General features: G+C 34.9%; 1 protein-coding gene across 1 annotated transcript in view; it reads left to right on the forward strand.

The window, feature by feature from the left end:
• CCDC178 (coiled-coil domain containing 178) overlaps positions 1 to 19800 on the forward strand; it is a 477035-nt gene that overhangs the window by 187729 nt on the left and 269506 nt on the right. The window contains exons 15-18 of the mRNA XM_032245388.1: positions 10362 to 10424; positions 11940 to 12101; positions 13645 to 13758; positions 18681 to 18826. Of these exons, the coding sequence (XP_032101279.1) occupies positions 10362 to 10424; positions 11940 to 12101; positions 13645 to 13758; positions 18681 to 18826 (485 nt within the window). The remainder of the gene's footprint in view (positions 1 to 10361; positions 10425 to 11939; positions 12102 to 13644; positions 13759 to 18680; positions 18827 to 19800) is intronic.

Raw genomic sequence — 19800 nt, forward strand, 5'->3', positions numbered from 1 at the left:
CTGGAGTTGTGTCTGCTAGAGGTGGCACATGGTGTTGTTTCTCAGGTCCAGAACATGGGCACACAGATGCTTGGTTGGCATGAGGGCATTTCAGCCAGGGGAAGATCATGAGGCTATTTATTGAGACTCAGATATGGGCACAAAGCTGATCAGCTGGCCTGGCAGCACGTCTTCTGTGGAAACACATGGAGCCATTTCTCAAGCCTGGAACATGGCTGCATGCTTTCTTGGCTGGCCTAGGTGCAGGCTAGCTGTTTATTGTCTCAGAGACCTTTCCTGCTCAGGGATGGACATGCAGCAGTTTGGCTGGTTCAAGGGTGGGGGGTTTCCTGAGTGGGACTCAGATCCTTTACTGGAGGTGGGGGGTTGGTTTCCATGATGTACAGGACCAGCGTCACAGCCAACCCTGGACCTAGGCTTCACACAGCTAGTGTTGTGGTATTTAGCCACGTAGGCTTGGAATGAAGATGAAGCCCCAGTGCTGCAGAGGTGCAGTGGCTACTGGCCTCCAGAGGAGAGCATGCTTTAGAGGTGGCTCTGGTATCAAGATAGTGCTGTGCTGCAGCAGCTTGGCTCACGGGAGGTGGGTGGGGGTTGGAGGAATACATAAGTTGTTCTAATTTGAAGCAATACAGCTGTGTACATTTTCAGCAGCTCTCCAAACTGGGCTCAGGACTTATAAGGACTGTGGAATTCTCTTGTAATAAATACCGTAGGTATTTACAATGGCAGTGGGGGCTGATGAGGTTCTCCTGTTTACCTTTTTCCTGAAAAGGAAAGTTGCCCCTATTTTTGGGCCTATCTGATCCAGGCACTGGAGATGGGGCTGCAGAGGCAAGGTGGCTTCCTGCTGCTCTCTTGGACTTCCGATCACCACAGTTGCCTTCCTACTCCTCTGCTCCACTCCAGCATACTCTCTTTGACACTGCATTCAAATGTTCATTGTTTATTTGTTGCTTTGGTCCTTTTTGTGAAATGGATAAGTTCCAGGCACTTTTAGTGAGCCATCTTGTTGACCTTACTTTCCCTTTCTGTCTTTATTCATGCAAGATTAAAGAAAGTATTCATCATGTCATTTTATTATCTCATGGGAGCTGAGTAATCACTGGAAAGAAGCAACAGAAAGAAATTAAGAACCATTCCCAATTGTTAATCACTCCTGCTAATTTCTGAGCCTGAATATATACAGTATTAAATACCTCTATAATATAAACATGCATATTTGCATCAGAGTAGTACTAAATTAAAAATAAATTACTAGATTTTCCTTAGATAACTCAGGTTTATAGTAATTCCAGTTTGTAATTTCTGCCTATGTAATGACCCTATTATCTTTCATGGACTCATTCATAAAAATCTATAGAACACTCTAAGTCTGGGAATTATGTTTCCTTTTAAGTAACTCTCTATATTTGTTAAGCCTGGCCTGAAATTAATCTTTAATCCATCATCTAGAAATTAATTACAGCAGTATCACTTCTAGGGTAGCTCTAAGAAATAACCTTTTGAAACTCTAGAGGTAGAATTTATTCAGCTATTACAAATGATTTGTCCCAGTTTTTCCATGTTTTCAATTTTAATAACTGTCCTATTCAGAAAAGAGGTATTTGGCCAAGTGTCAGGATAAAATTAGCCAATTGGGATGGGGAGTAAGTCAGTGTAATAGTAATATGTATTCAATTATAGTGTTAATGGAATGAACAGAAAACCATCTAGACTTGTTTAAAGAATGTGACATTGCAACCAAAAATGTTGAGAGCTTTCACCAGATGCTAAGTACTTCCTAGCACTCCAGCTGAAAGCTTCTATGCAAGCTGCATAATCTTGAAGGGTTTTTTTTTTTTTTTTTTTTTTTGCTTGATTATAATGGAATTCTGGTGGAAAAGTGAGACCATCAGGTCACTCAGGTTCCAGATTAGAATCATAGTGCCAGAACTTAGTGGAAACTAAGTAAAAAGGAAGGAATAAAGTAGACATAGTTTTCTTCAATTCTGTTTTATGAAAAACCTCTAATACATGCTAATTAATTTAATGTTCATAATACTGTGCAAATGTTATTAACACATTCATTTTGGGATTAAAGGGATTTTTCCCAAGGTAAGCTTTTAGGTAACTGTGTAGAATTTAAGGACCAAGACATCTCATGCCAGTCTTTGTAGAGTCAACAAGGCTTTAGACTTATACTCTGACCACCAAAGATTCAGTTAAGCTGAAAGCTTCAAAATAATCATACTAGGGGGATTGTTTTCAATGCTAGAGAAAGACAATGTGTTAAGACCTTAGAAAGTTCCAGTCCATAATTAGCTGGTTCATAACTTTAGAGGTCTATGATTTGTTTTGAGTGCTTTTTCAGATATTTTAACTAGTCTTTAACTGTTCTTTAAATTCTCAGACCTCCCTTCAACTACTGTTTGTTCACCTCTGAAACAAGGTTTAAAGGCCGTTCCTTTGAGTAAAATAAAAGTCAGAACCTTCTAAAAAGTTTCGTTGAGGGCATAATTTCTACTGGTACTTAGAACATCTTTAGTTCAATCAATAGAACAAAACAGCTGTAATAAATTAAAGCTTCATTTATGCGCTATGCAACTTCTATAAGAATTCCAGATAAGACTGATAATATTTTAAGTAGTTATAAAATGAAAAAATTAATTCTATTAATTCATTAATTTTTATCCTAAAGGATTTATGCCTTATAGCATGCCAAATCTAGAGCATATTACTCTTGTCCCACATGTAATAGCTTTTATTGCATTATGAGTTGCTACCATATCCTTGACTTTTAATGAAGGTTAGTAAAGTAATGGCCAAGATTGACCGTTGCTTCTTGATTTTTCAAACTAATAAGGGAGTGAGTCACGTTATCAATATGCTCAAAAAACCTGCAAAAGTGATTGACCTCAGATTTTAGAATTTTAAAAAAGTTAATTTTTCTTGATAAAATTGTATTTCTTTGTAATTAATAATTAGGAATTCCCTAAACTTTCTTGTTTCTCTCTGAGTTAAGCAGCTTAGAAGCTCAGTTATTTATGCTATACATTTCTAGCATAATCACTTTCCTATCTCTCTCTTTTCCATATTTGTAACTTTGGTATTTTTTTGCTAGTTTCATTAGTTTTTATTTACTAAGATTTTTTTCCACTGCATTCATAGGCAGAATACTTTGCCAAAATTGAATGAAAAAGAGTCTGCTATTAATCATAATATTTGGAATATCGAATCTGTATTAGTGGGAAATGGTTGCCGGGAAAAAGGAATGGAGAGTACAAGGAACACAGAAATATTGTGAAGGTACAGCAGGATTAAAGTCCCTCAATGGCTGCTGGGTAACCCCTTAGTCAAGCCTTAGAAAATTTCATTTTTCTGGTGCATTTGAGGGAGTAAACATGAAAAATGTGATAGAAGTAAAGCATTGGACATTCATGAGTCTTAATGGGTACAAAACATTTGAGAACATAATAAAACTATATTCAGCTTGTTGGAAATATCATATGGGAACATAATTTCCTCCTCTATTCTACTGGGTTAGTGCTTTGCTTGTCAGAAATTGGATGGCATGTTGATTTTTCAGTATCTCCATTTAATTATCTGAACTTTGATTCCACTTTTCTTCCTGCTGTAAAAGAAATGTGGTTCAGTAGAAAGAGCATGGACTTTAGAGTCAGATGTTTCTTAATTTGAATCCTGGCTATGCTAATTATTTATTCTAAGAACATTGAAAATATATGTATCTTTTTTTAGTCTAGGTTTCTCATGTTTTAAATAAATATAACAATATCTATATGGTGCCTCTAGGTGATAAATAAGTAATATTATTTATAAAACAGTTGACCTGGAGCCTGACAAATAATAAATTCTTAAAGGTATTAGGGATAAATAGCATAAAAATACTCCTGTAGCATGGGACTACCTTTGTTGTTCAGGATAAAAAAAGATCTTTAACAATTTGCCTACATATTTTACTTTTAAGTCTATCTCCCAGTAATTGTGATAAATGCGTGAGTTCTAAACAACACGTTGAACATAATGATAGTTATTTGTTAAGTACTTAATATGAGTGATGCATTAAGTATATTACTTTATATACATTTTCTTCTTTTACCTCCCACACTTATTTTATGAAAAAAACACATGTTATCCCAATTATTTATATATAAAAACTAATATTTGATACTGGTAAAGATATTTTGATATAATGACTCATATGTGCTGAAGTATCTAATTCAGTGTAAATTAGAGCTTTCCTGGAGAGCAATTCATCAATAGATGTAAAGAACCTAACATTCATAGGCTGCAACTCAGTAACATTATTTCTAAAAATACAACTTTAAAAAATTACCAAGAACAAAGCCAACAAAGATGTAGGTTTAAGGATGTTTATAAACCTGAACACAACAACCACTGAAAACACTGTTATGAGGGCAATAATTTTTTATTTTGTATACACTGCTGCATTCCAGTGCTTAAACAGTGCTTATGCAGATACTCAATAAATGTTTATGGAAACCATGAATGTATACTTATAACCTATAATAGAAAAATTTAAATGTACAAATTTCTCAATAACAGAATAGTGGTTAAATCTATGAGTATTAAGATAAATTATAAATTTATTCAATGTAAAATTTTAAAAAATTAATGAGACTTCTGCTTTTGTAGTAGATAAGAAAGACCTTGTTAGACTGACCCTACCAAAGATAATAATTTTAAATTCAGGATCTAAAAAAAAAATTACACCAAAAAGTCGAAATGTGTATCTGTGGATGTGAATATTTACATTATTTCTTTTTGTAATTTAAAATATTTTATCAAAAACACATATACTTTCATACAAAAAGAAAGAAAATAGTGTCATATCCTATTTCAGATAGAACCAGGTAGGGCTGCCACCTGTACTTTGTGTTAGGATCCTGGCCACCAAAATGTGTCCTAAAAATGCACAGCCATAGCCAGAGATACCTTGTCCCACGAATTCAGTCCAGCCCATGGTTCTTAAACATATCTCAAATTTTGCTTTAGGATTGTAATTCTTTGTTTTAAAGTATCCATCTTCCTTTCCTGATCTCAAATCTTACATAACGTAAATTCTCTAACTTTACTGAGAGTGCTTCTTTGTCACTGGAAAGTAAGCTAATGCCATTTCTTTCTTTCTGATCTTAGAGCTGTTTATTTGGTTTTGCTCCCTTTTTCTCTTTGAACGTGGGTTTCTGAACTCATAGCATTCACTGTTCATCCACCTTTCAGCTGTCTTTTGTCCTAGTACAGGAATCTCTTCCAGCAGTGTAGCTCTCTGCTGCCACCTTCTGGCTTGTGACTGCTAAAACCAGGCTGCAGGTCAAAGGTGACTTTAAAGTGCCCTCTTTCCAGCTTCTGAGATACCGTCACCTCCTTTGCTCCAGGCTTCTTCCAAGCCCTTCATAGTGATCCTTTGATTTCTTTTATCCCTTTTCTCCAAAACCAGAATTGAGTCGTTGTGACAGAGACCTTATGACCTGCAAAGCTTAAAATATTTACTATCTGGCCCTTCACAAAAAAAGTTAGCCAACCCTGCTCTAAAGAACACAGGAATAGCAAACATAGGCAGCAGCCAGTGCCTGGAGGGCTGAGAGAAAGCACCCGAAGAAAGAACAAGCATGGAAGAGGCTGCCCTCTCCCAAGCGGACTGAAGCTTTATTGGAGAGGGTGGGGCTGTGTCTCAGCACAGGGCTCAGCAGCAGCTATCTGCGAGTTGCTGGAGAGACTTGGTGGAGGTGGAATGGAGTTTGTGGGCAGAGAATCTCCCCACACACCAGCTGGTGGCAGTTCTGCAGAAGGAAGGAGAAAATAACAGGTCCCTGGAACAAGGAACCAGGACACAGCGCCCCCTTGCTGCAGCTCTGCCTGCCTGTCCCCTGCCCTCTGTTGTTAAAGCCTCGCTTTATTCCAAAAGTAAAACTGCAAAAGGAAACTGCTCACAGGATCCAGCTCCATTATCACAGATCAGAGTTAAAAAGAGCAGATTTGGAGCTAAAAGGCAATAATTAAATAATGAACACAAATAGATAGTCCACATGCAAATTTCTCTAATTCCATTGGTTGCTATGTGACATTGAGCTCTATGCACTATATCTGTCATAACTTTTGAGTCTCCTTTAATCTTAAAAAGTCTCTCCTTTCTTTAAAAAAAAATTTTTTTTTTCACTACACTGGCATTTTTAAGAGTCTAGGCCAGTTACTTTGCAGAATTTCTCTCAATACGGATTTACCTTTTTGTTTCTTCATAATTAGATACAAATTAAACACATCTGGGAGGAACATTACATACTTATAATAATATAGTATTGTGTCTACAAGCACATGGTATATGTTTGTCTCATTATTAGTGATATTTTGATCAGTTGGTTAAAGTTATGGTCAAGAAATGTACTTACTTCCCCATTGTAATTAATAAGCAATCAATTGAGTGATATTTTAAGAATTTGTGACTATTTTTTCCAACACATTTTTGTCCAGTGGATTTAGCATCTATCAGTGATTCTTAGTTGAATTCATTATTGGAACTGTTGCTAAATGGCGATTTTTCTAGGCTTTCGTTCCTTTTTCAATAAATTGACAATTTGAGGAACTTTAAGGTTTAGCACAAGCTGAGCCACAGGCCACATTTCTGGAGAAGGCAGTCCTCCTTCAGTACTTTTTCAGGTATTTATACTTTACAAATATATGTTACATGGAATCCTGAGTAGAATCAACCTCCCTGCATTTTCTACCACCTCTCCCATCTCTTTGAGAAAAACATCTCAAAGGCCTTGTTTTATCATCCATCTTAAAGATACTATATATAAATGTGATTGTGACTTTATAATGGGCCCTGAGCTTCTCTTCACATAAAGATATTTGTTTTAAAAGACATATTTTTAGTTTGAAAGAATCTGTAACTTTTATAATTTAATTCCCCAACCTAGAGATCAAAAGCAAGCTTGTTTGTTAATCATAAACCCGTTTGTTCAAAAAATTATTCATTCAGCAAATATTATATAACAAAGTGCTAGAAGCTATTTCACTAATGGATATAATTCACACACACACACACACACACACACACACACACACACACAGCACCTCTGAGTTAATATGATTCCAGTTTCAGTTTTTCAACTTTACCATGGTGTGAAAGTGATGCGTATTCAGTGGAGACCATACTTCGAGCACTCATACAGCCGTTCTGTTTTTCCCTCTCAGTATGGCATTCCATAAATTACATGAGCTATTCAACACATTATTATAAAATAGCCTTGGGTTAGAGGATTTTGCTCAATGTAGGCAATCAGTATTTCACTAAGCAGACCACACTATAGTTCTTGTGACATTTTTCCTCTTGGTAATTTGAATTCATTTAACCCTGGCTTTTTCTCAGCAGCTACGTAATTCGTGTTGAATAACTAAAGGTAGTGTCTCCCCAGGAGCTCATAAGTTTCCAGCACATTCTATTTTGGAACCAACTGTGGCATCACTAGCTAATTGGCACTCTTTCACCTGAAGTCTTAGTTCTTCAATCTCAACTATAGGTGGCAACGATTCAGAATTCAAAGAAGTGTCCTATTTGCCTGAGAAGCCTCATGCTAAAGGAGGCCCTACATAAAAGTAAGAAGGCTCTACATTAAATATTCCCATAACTTTGAGGGTTCCTACATATCTGGGTGTCACCGAGATACTCTCTGTCAGATTGCATAAATGATTATCCTGGTTCTATCAACTGCCAGCATTGTATGCTTGGTCAATTTATGTAATCTCTGTCAGTTTTCCTATGTGCAAAAGGGACAATAATAACTATTTTATAGATTTCACTGTGAAGTTAAGACAAGATAATTCTACATAGAAAGCATATAATGTATGTTAGCCATCGTTGCTAGGCGCAGTACCAGTGGTAGTTTTATCATTGAGGTAACCTATGGCATTTATATTGTTTGGTGAATGTAACTGCCCTTCAGGAATCAGCTCAGTCACTTTGCTTAAGGTCATTCCCATTCCTGGGGTAGCTCACATTTAATGACCAATAGAAATAGAATGATAGCCTTGCCACCTTAGTCCAACTTGGGGCAAGTCTGTTGGACCATTCTTGCCCCATGGTTTGCTGTGGGGTTGATAGAGATTGTCTGGGCTCTATTGCAGCTCAGCCTATGTATGTCTCTGTCCAATCCTGCTTTGTTCCTCTCTTGTCCACAGGAGCTGAATCCAAGTATGCTCCTTCATATGTATCCTACACACTAAACTCTACTCTAGAGGTAACTCTACAGGGAATACTGCCTGTGATAATAGGATGGGAAAACAAATAAATCCCCCCTCTCAGATGTTGGACCCTGTGATCTAAGACCTTTGACCATCATAGCTCTCCCTGTATCAGTCTTTGGGGTACTGTATGGTGTTTTGAAAGTACTCAGTAGTTCACCCAGAAACTGCCTGGCTTCTTGGCATTTTTTCCAGTACTTTGGGTAGACCATTTTCTGTAAAGGGGAGAGTATCATAGGAAGGCCTTGAACATCTGCCTGGAAACACTCCCTGTGGCCTTGGGTCTTGGGTAAGCATGCAATTGGCAGCCCAACCAGTGAGAAATACTTTCTTTCCTGGTGACTGGTCATTTAACCTGGCTGTCTGGGTCACAGAGGTTTGGGGGCATGGTAGAAAATGGAGCTTGGAAAAGTTCCTTTTGAGATGCTAGACAGAAGCTGTAGATGTTTTGCCCATGGAGCACACAAATTTATTCACTGGTAACAGGTTGAGTTGGTTTTATATAGATACACAGATTTCAAATATGGTATCTTTTATCTTTTCAGAGAAATACAAGTGTCTTATTCTTGCAGCTTCAGACTTCTTATCTATTTAAACTTCTCATATACTGCCTGTAGGTCTTTCCAAGCCATACATCCACAAGTTCTTTTCAAATAATATTGATTTATCCAATGTAAAAGACTTGAATTCATTTCAATAACAACTTGCTTTCTCACTAGTTGACAATTAAAAAAACAAACAAAACAATTCAAAGAATGAATGAATGAGTGAATATTAAGGAAACACAAATGAAACAATCCATATTGTAGCCAGAGTGATCTTTCTAAAACACACTTTGTTTACTATTCTTCACTAATCGTATTAATGTACCTGGAAGATTCTGTATAATCTGATAGCTGTTTATTTCTTTGGCTTCACCCCATTCACCAAGTGTTCTCTCAATACGTGAAATACAACAAAAGCACACATACCCATACATACACATTTTTCTGTTAGTTTCAGACAAATGTAAAATCTAGCTATTTTGGAATATGATATATTTTTCTCCAGTCTATGAAGTCATTTTAAATTTTGTTCACTTCTATTAAATAATAAACAAACTGGAAAACTGTGCTGTATCTGCTATCATGTTAGAAGAGGTTGCTAATTTATTTAAAATTATCAAAACGCATTATTGCATAAATTCATCTTAGATGTAGATATATCCTTAAGTAAAATGATATCTCAAAGTTACTGCTTTATTTACCACCTTCGTGTTTTCTTCTTTGGAATTATTCTTTTGCTTGAGGCGAACATAATTTTGATGGTTTTGTTGTTGAGAAGAGGAAGTGTTAGAGCAGGGGCATTCTGGCTTGTTTCTTTGTATTGTCTTTATAGACCCTGGGATATGATAAGGGATTCAGTATTGAAGTAGGGGTATTGGAGACATTTCTGAATTTCCATTGCTCCTCCTTGCAAAACCATATATATATATATATATATATATATATGCATAGAACTTTATGAACTACTTCCAATCCTGGTTTTGTGTGATAAAGTCAGTCATGAACAATTTAAAATAATTTATCCAGGTAGCAATAAAAAGATTTTTCAAAAGATTTTCTCTACGATCTTTAAAGGTATGATTTTTTTTTTTAAAGGAATTTTTCCAGCCAAATGGAGAATCTGCTTTTATTTTGTACACTTCACACGTGACTTGCATCTGTCTTATTTTGAAAGTAGAATGTTTATTCTGGAAAGTAATATTAAAAACAAACTGGTGTTTAAAAGAAGGTTTTTTAAAAGAAGATGGTTTTTAAAAGAAGAAATTGATGACGACCTGGTTTCACTTTCTCATTACTTTTATTTTTTTAAGTTTAGGACTATAAAATGCAAACTGAAAAAAAATGAAATTCTGTAGTCTAGTTCCTGGTGCTGCACCACTTAATTACTCTGCCTCAAATAAGACCGGGGTTTTAAAAATACACATATTAAATTATAATTAGTATTTTGCTATACATTGAAACATTTAAAAACCTGTATTATTTTAGCAATTGTTTTTAAACATTTTTTATATTTTATTAATAAAACTCTTATTTTAAAAATTTGCTAACATATAGGGTAGAGAAGAATTCTTGAAAAAACTCACTCGAGGTGAAGTGTCTGCTGGAATGATGCTTCAGGTAATACTAATTTGGTTTTAATATTTTATTCTTCCTTTAATTTGCATTTTATTTAGCATTTTAAATTTGCCTGTAATGAGGCATCTTGTCACTACTTGGTTTGCAAGCCAGCAGTTTTTTCTCCTTAGCTGATGACAGTTGCCCTCTGTGTACAACCAGCAGTGTCTGATCATGCATAAAGTAACTGACCTCCCATGCACATATCTCAATTTGTGGCTTAATGGGAATTTTTGCCAGTCTAGTAAAAGGGCAGTGGGATCTTATTTTTAAGTGTCTGACTCTTTAGTTTGCTTTGTGATGATGTTATGTTTTCTTTACTCTTAGTGTCTTTCACTTGAATTTCTTTATTTAACCCTGAAAGAAAAATATGCTGTGATACTTCTATATAAACATTTTGAAATTAAAGCATGTAAGCTAGCAAAATCAACTTGAATTTTTAAAATCTTTATCTACCACCTGCATATCCTTTGGAAACTCAATTAGATTTTTTGATCCACGGCATGTTTCTAGAATATCTCTCCTGCAGAAATGCGTACATAATTGAAATTAGTATTATTATAATTATTATGAGAAAAAAATGAGTCAAAACAGTTTCAAACAGTGTTTTGTGAGATGATCTACACCTCTGCTTCTCCTTGAAGCAAACATAAATTTTGTGGGTTTTTTTTCTGTTATGAAATTTGGCATTTTCAAACATAGAAGCAGCATGTGCTTCCATATGTTTCAAAACTCTATTTTCCTAATTTATTTCTATATATACGTTTTATTTCTAAGTGTCTAACTGGAAAGACCTTTTTGTTTAATATTTTGTTACTAACTTCCTCTGAGTTTGCTTTGTCTTACATTACAGGACTGGCATATATTTCAAGATACGTTGCTAGTGTGTTCTCTAACTTGGTGCCCTCCAATCCTTATTTAAAATGTTTGATTTTGACATTTTGGGCTGCGTAATATATTTTTTAAATGCTTGATTTTTATTGTCGATTAAAGTGTTTCTCTCATTTCTTCTAACAATAACTGTATTCGCTTTAAATATACTATATTCAACTGGGTTGTGGTGGCTAATGCCTGTAATCCCAGCACTTTGGGAGGCTGAGGTGGGTGTATCACTTAAGGTTGGGAGTTCAAGACCAGCCTGGCCAACATGGAGAAACCCCTTCTCTACTAAAACCACAAAAACTAGCCAGGCATGGTACATGCCTGTAATCCCAGCTACTGAGAAGGCTAAGACAGGAAAATTACTTGAGCTTGGGAGAGAGAGGTTGCAGTGAGCCAAGATCATGCCACTGCACTCCAGCCTGGCCAACAGAGGAAGACTCTGCTTGGGGGGGTAAAAAAAAATATGTATACACACACACACACACACAATGTTTGTATTCATTTTATGGTGGCATTTGTTGTATTATTGGATGTTTCAAATAACAACAAATATTATTGCCTATCACTGAATAAGAGGCTCAATAAATGTTTAAGTAATTAATAACTGAATGAATTTTTTAAAATTTTTGCTGGCAGAAAAAACTGTATGCCATGCACGAAGTCCAGGCACTTGAGAGGAAAGAGCTTATGCAAAAGAAAGCGATATGCGCCGTATCACTGGCAGAACTAGAGGACCCTCTGCATCAACTAGAAGATGAAACTGAAAGAATCAGAAATCTCTACAAAGAACATTCTGCTGTAAGCACTTAATAATCTAAAAATCAATTTGCAGAAATATATACATTAGTAAGTTACGTGTGTCATTTTACATTATTATTTAGAAAATTGTGATTTCACATAGGAAAAGTATGGGCAAACTAAGTAACTATTTCAGGACCACACAATTTGATCTACAGTGAAACTATATAGTAAGACCATGAATGCTATTATCTAGAACCCCATATTCTTAGAGTGTACTTGGGAACAGCAGTTCTCAGGTGTAAGTGTGACTTATCTGGCGTGAACGTTCATTATGTTAAATTTAATTCAAAGTCTTCACTCCTTCCTAATGAGATGCTAAAGCTGTGCTTATTTGCATATAAAATGTAAGAGATCTTGACATTTTTATGGTAAATTTTTGATGCATGTAGATGTGTAGACAGCTAGGATGAAAAATAAAGCAAATGTTGATAAAATATTTTCAAAATTACAATTTTATGGCAGTAACTGATATCACTAGCCCTTCCCAAAGAAAAATTCAGCCAAAAAACATGTGTTAACCCTGTCATTAGTCTTTTGGAGAACTAGAGGGTGTGGCAAGAGTTATTCATTCTTGTCCTTCCCTGCAGGCAGGCCATACATATATTTATTTGAGCCATTTTGGCAATAAGACTTTTTTTCCTTTTCAAATAATAATGTAATTTTATATTTTTAACCCTTTATAATTTACAAAATGTCTTTATTTCTTAAAATTGTGATTTACAAAGTGTTTCTATGTTAAAGGATTTTTGAGCTTGAAAGCCTTCCTATGAAATAGGCAAGAGGGAGTTTACTGGTATCAAAGACTTGTGAAAATTTGTGCTCAAACAGCCTAAGCAACTTGTACAAGTTCATGAAGCATGGAACAACAAATTCTGAGTACCACTCTGTTTAGGGCTTCTAAGTGCTATCATCATGCTCCTGCAATAAATATATAACCAGTACAAACATCTAGTGGGATAAATGATTTTAATGATGGCTCCCCTTACATTAATGATGGAAATTTATTAATTGCATCAAAAGCCTAAGTGTAGTTATCTGAGTACAATAATGAATTCCAGAAAAAATTAATGGTTTTTGTTTCCTCTGATTTTATAACAGCCATGGTTTTACGTTTTCTTGTAGTTCAGTAATCATTTTTGATTTGACTATGTTTTAATAGTTAATAAATTATAAGAATTAATAATTTAGAACACACTAAGGAAGAATAAGTTTTTACACATTTTTGCTTACATTTGTATTTGGAGTTTTAGTTTTGATTAAAATAAATATTATAACAAAAATTGATAATTTCTACGTAAGCTTATTTTTGTTACTTAACTAAAATTCATTAGATTTTGTCTTTCTCACATAATGCAAGTAGAATATTGAGATTTTTGAGACTTTACAGTATGTTTCTGTAATTCATGTGTGTTGGTTCTTTTCCTTTATTTGCCAAAATAAATGCTGTTGTTATTAAAATAGTCGCTTAAGTACTATTTGGCCTAAATGACGATAACTGGGTTACAAATGCTGCACATCTTAATGTCTGAATGTCTTCTAGATACTTGATAATATTTTTGAGCAGAAAGATGATATTAGAAAAAAGACGGAAAAAATTAAGAAAAAATTACGAAAAAAGGGGAAGAAAACCCTGGCTGCACTAACAGAAACTGAGGTGAGATATTTAATTTCAAAATATAATTTTGAATTTATGGTTTACATATATCAATAAAAATTATTCAAGCAAGTTTAATTTTAAATGAATGTGTCTTATTTCTTACTGGTTGTGCTAAATCGAGTATGTATGGATAAAAGCACACACACCCACACACACAGTCCTTGTGTTTTCATTTACTTTCTCTTACAATATCTTTCTCACTGTTCTAGTTTATTAGGGACATGGTTCCTAATCAGGATAAATACAAGGAAAATTTAATATTGGATTCATGCAGAGGTCTACTGCTTTCTGTGATTGCCATGCTGTCTCCTTTTGCTTGGAGATTAAAAAAAAAATGAAGAAGAAAAGAAAGAAAAAGGGAAGAAAACAAGAAAAAACAGAGGGAGAAAAGGAAGGGCGAAGAGAATTGCTATGCTCTGAAAGTTTGCAGTCCCCCAAAATTCATATGTTGAAACAAAATCCCCAACAAGAGGCTAGGCTTTTAGGAGGTGATTAGATTATGAGAGCTTGTTGGGATTAATACCCCTATAAACTAGGGACCAGGAATCTTGCTTGCCCTTCTACCACATGAGTATGAAGGAAGAAGATACCATCTTTGAAGCAGAGAGGGAGGCTTCATGAGAACCCAAATCTGTTGTTGCCTAGCTCTTGGATTGCTTAGCTCTAGAACTTTAAGACATACATTTCTGTGGTTTATAAAGTACTCATTCTAAGATATTTTGTTACAACAGCCTAAAAAAACTAAGACAGGAAGAAAGAAAAGGAAGGAAAGAAAGAAGGAAGGAAGGAAAGAAGGGAGGAAGGGAGGGAGGAAGGGAGGGAAAGAAGAAGGAAAGGGAAGGAAGGAAGGGAGGAAGGAGAAGGACAAGAAGAAAAGGAGAAAAGTCAAAATTAAACAATAAAAAATAGCATGATTACACTTTTGTTAAATGGCTGGAATCTTCTATTGACATATGTCTACTGTTTTAGCCAGAAATCATCAATCTGTCACTCTGAAACTACAAAGTATCACATTTAATATAAACATGCTTAAAACTAGTGAGCATTTTCTTTTCAGGTAGAGAACTTAGAATCATTAATGTGATTTAATTATTTTAATTTTAATATTCTATCATAATTTGACTAAATTTTAATATTCCAAAAGACAATAATTTAATTTAAAAACAGATACATAATTCTTTAAATTTTAAGCCAACTACTACTAAGATTTTGTTCTTAGAAAGCATCTTCACTTAGCCAATTAACATCAACTTTTTGCATTCATCTTACTACTGGTTTTGTATACAAACTCTTTATTTAGTTGTCAGTTAAAATAAAGGATTGACTTTACATGGTAAAATGATATTCTGTTTTGCCAGGGAAAAGACCTACACTGGCTTTGCTTTTGATGAAGAGAGTGTAAAGCAGAAGGTTTCCAAATTATGTAATGCCCTGTTGGAGGCACAGCTCACAAAAGAAGTATAGTTCAAAAGCCAAAAAAAATATTTTAAATATTTTACTTTTGTTTGCATTTTATAAAAGACACTGTGACCAGAACTATAATGATGTCCTCATCACTCCCAAGTGATGCTCCTTGTACATACTTCTTTGCCTTTCCACACCCCCCCACCCCATGTTCTCACACACCACAGGCACAAAGTGCCTCTCATCAATTTCCTGGAAAGTCACTCTTCCTGTTTATCTCATGTCCATCTATCTCTTTCTTTCTTTCTTTCTTTCTTTTTCTTTTTCTTTTTTTTTTTTACCCATCTGTGTCACAAGAATATTTTAAAATAACAGTTTGGCAAAGGGAAGACTCATTTCTTCAATAGAGATGGAAATAGAACCCAGACTCAACTGTTGGAGTCGGCATATTTTTTTCAGCCAAAAGAATGAGAGAAAAGTCCAAGAGCACTGCAACTTTAATGCTGTTGTCTTATGTATGAATTCCGTGCCTACTAGGTCTATTAGGCACTATATTCACAACTTCAGATGAAAGAGAGAGTAGCTTCTCTGAGGAAGATGACTCAGAGTGCATGAGGCTATGCACAAGAAATGAAATGAGTGAATTGCAGGGTTTATGGGGTATATTTGATGTAGACTTCATAACAGTAAGCAGCCCTATCCCTTGCTGGTACCCAGGGTTTTGTGGGTTTCTCTGAAGAGTCAAATGCTTAAATACATTCAAGTATACTTAAGAGAGTATCCTTGGTAGTGGCATTTCTTGCACACTAGAATTTGGGAATTAGGAGTCATAAGTGGAAGATGTGTTTACTACAGCAGTGAAAAATGACTCGGTCAATTCAGAGCAGAAAAGAAAATCATTTTCCCAGCATGGGTATTGTCTTCAGCCAATATTATCAGTAGACGTTAGGTAGGTCAGCTACCTCTTATTAACTTCATTATTATCAACAACATTTGTTAATGTTGATTTCAATGTGCTGACAAAGGGTAAACATGGCTCAGATCATTTTATTGAATTATCACAGCAATCTTGTGAAGTACTTACTATTCCATTTATATAAATTCAGAGCTGAGGTTTAAAGAGATTAAATTCCCAAGTAGCAAGAATTCCCTTCTATCCAATGTCAAACTCATGCATGCCAATACTTACTATGTATACTAAAATCTCATGTAAATTCCTTTAGCAGCAGTGACAAAGGGCAAGGGCCAATTCTGATATAGAGAAAATAACAGTAAAGGCTTTGGAGTCAGAAAAATCTAGTATTTAACCAGTTGTCATCACTTAAACTAGCTATTCTATCTTGGACTTCTCCGGATTTCCTATTGTAATGTGGATATAACATTGATTATATTGTTACTGTGAGTCATAAAAGGCATAGTTCAAATACAATGCATAGTACAATCATTGGTGCATTGTAACACCCATGATTACTCCCTCACCCCCATTGCCTTTTCTACTAAGTAGAGACTGGAATTTGTACTCTAGTAGAGAGTATCTTAAAATCACATTTCTGTTATTAATTTGCTTCCGTGCTAAGAAGTAACGAAAATACGTATTACCATTTATTTATAAATTACTAATAATGACAAACTATATAACAAAATTTATGACATAGGCCAATATAATACTTTGACATTACCAATAAATGATTTTGATTTTTTAAAAAGCCTAAAAACATTTAACATATTTACTAAGGGCAACCATGAGAATGATTAAAAGGGATGTATTTTTTTAACGGGATATAATTATACGCAGAGTAAATTAAAGAATACCACTTGGCATAGGAATTTGTTTTAAGATCTATATGAAGCGTATGATTTATTTATAAAATACAGAGGGTGAAAACTGGGTCAAAAGAAATAAAACACAATAGATCAATGGTTAGAGAAGAAATTGAATTTGTCCAAACTCTACCAGTAAAACCAAGAATGAGTCAAGATACTGTATGAGCTTCTCTACACATACCACTGACAGAGCATAACAAAGCATGGACATCTTATAAAATCATTCTATAATGAAACTAAAACCTTGCAACCATAACCAAAAATTAGTAGCATAAGAAACAAATTCACTGGTGATCTTGCTTAGGAGCATAGATGACCAGGTCATAAATATATTAGCTAAATAAATTTTGCAATATGTTAAAAGATATGCAAAACCAGGTTCCTTTGAGGATGAGAATCTTCATCTAAAACTAAGAAATGAATGATGAAATCTGACCTAAACATCAAATTTAGGTATAGAGAGCATGCAGTACTCAGAGGACCCATACTCACTCTCTTCTGCTTTCTGTCTTTGAGTTTATTTCCTCCCACCACCCATAACTTAATACTCCAGTGGGCCCATCAACAAATTCTAGTTAGCTATATTTCCATTGCATTTTACTATAAGGAGAAAAAGACTCATGTATCAGTAGAAAATTTTCAGAACTTTCCAGAAAAGGAAACAAAGCAGGAAGGATATGAAAATTCAAATGCAGTACCCAGTGTTCAAAATCTTGAACAAATTACAATGTTTTATAGGAAAATAAATATAAAATATTAGTTGTTATTCATGAAATCTATGAGTAAGAAAAGGATTTGGAAGCATATGAAGAAAATAGAGGATAGTGGGCGCAGAAGGAGCTGTAGAAATCTGTAGAATCAATTGGGAGAGTAACACTAATTATCAGCCATGCTGAATGTGGGAAACAATTCAATAACAGTCAATCAGTGAGTCACTCAGTCCCATTTGAACCCCAACAGTCATAAATGGATGACACAAAAATAGATGCACAAACAAATCTTCATTCTGGAATTGCACAGGCCTACCATGGAAAATTGTGCTGGTAGTAAATATTGGCTTCTTTTCCTGGGAAGATCAGAACAACATATATCCTTGTCCGCCTGCCAATGCACTTTGTACATGTTTGAAAACCGGTGACTACACATTTACATCTTGAAATGACATGCTTATAAGGTGTGCATTTAGGTGTGTGTTTGGAAAGGGGAGAAAGTTCGTGTGGGACAGAGAGAATAAATCGTTTTATTTTTTAGAAAATTCATCAGATATAGCAGTGGAGAATATAAACCTCAGTTGTTTTTTTAGAGACAGGGTCTCACTCTGTCACCTGAGCTGGAGTGCAGTGGAGCAATCATGGGTCATTGGAGCCTTGACCTTCTACACTCAAGTGATCCTCCCATCTCAGCCTCCCAAAGGGCTGGGACTACAGGTGTGAACCACCGCACCTGGCTATTAAAAAAAATTGGGGTAGAGACCAGGTGCTTGCTTTGTTGTCCAGGTTGGTCTTGAACTCCTTGCTCCAAGTGATCCTCCTGCTTTGGCTTCCCAAAGTTCTGGGATTACAGGAGTGAGCCATCAGATCTGGCCCACTGTTAACTTTTAATTGTTCACACAGCCAATGTAATTGTGTCCCTAAATAGCAGGGACCTGAAAATCCAAGTACTTAAAACACTTCTGTATATTTTTTTTTCAGAGTAAACGTTCACTAATTTTTAATGACATAGAAGTGGCTAAAAGTAAGACAACTATGTTTTTTTCAAAAATAAATGAATTGAATGAGGAATTAAAAGCAAAAGAAGAGGAAAAGAAAGGTTTCGAGCAGACACTTGAAATGTTAAAGTAAGTACCTAAACTATCAAAATATGAAGTGTATTAAAATATTGATAAAAGAAATTAGATTGAATTTCCATATTTAAAATGCATTCTTAAAATGGTTCATATTTTAAACTATAACAGTGTGGAATATATGTATGATATTTAATAATTTTAGTTTATAAAAACATAATCATAAACCGTTTTCATTTTTTTTTGCTTCTCCGGGTTTATCCTTATTTGAATAACTGGGAATATTTCTCCCTTTCCAATGAGAATAACTTTTATTCTTTATGATATTAAATATTCTTCATTACTTTCAGATGTATCAGTATTTATACGCCATGTTTAATAATTTATGGTTTTTCACCCAAACTTTTTAAATTAGTTTTGAGGTAAGAGTTAAGACTCAGACAGTCTATAAAACCTCATACAATTTATTCACATTTATCATCTTCAAAAGTTTCTTATCAGTCACCTCATCAGTCAGAGATATAACTGTTCAGGGTTAGTAAGGCCTTTGGCTTGGAGAATCATCATGTGCTGAGGCTCATTGGGTATCCATAGACCCTAACCTAGAGCTTATGTACTCCTCCTTTACTCATTTAGCTTCTCATTTTCTATCTTGTAAAACACTGAGAACTAGACTTGGAGAAGTATTAGAGGAACATGCACTGTCCACATTTAGGGATAACAGCCTGCTTTAAATATGGAAGGCTAACATAAGCATTAGCAAAATCATAATGCTTGAGGGATAAGGTGTCAAAAAAGGTTATGCCCAGCCTGATGCCATGCATTCCAATGGAGTCAAGTCAATGCCCCCATCAAGGATTTGTTTAGCTATTATCATAGGGTAAAAACTTAGGTTCAACATGATAATTCAGCTTTATCTGAAAAAGACTACTCATTCAGTATATTATGTGAAAAAGCAGGGAAACATATCATTTACTTTGAAAGATATTTATCCACCTTTTTTAACACCTGCAAGAATATCTTGGGAC

The sequence above is a fragment of the Sapajus apella genome, unplaced genomic scaffold, assembly GCF_009761245.1.
Source record: "Sapajus apella isolate SASKATOON/1434 unplaced genomic scaffold, GSC_monkey_1.0 scaffold57, whole genome shotgun sequence".
In the NCBI taxonomy this organism is placed as follows: domain Eukaryota; kingdom Metazoa; phylum Chordata; class Mammalia; order Primates; family Cebidae; genus Sapajus; species Sapajus apella.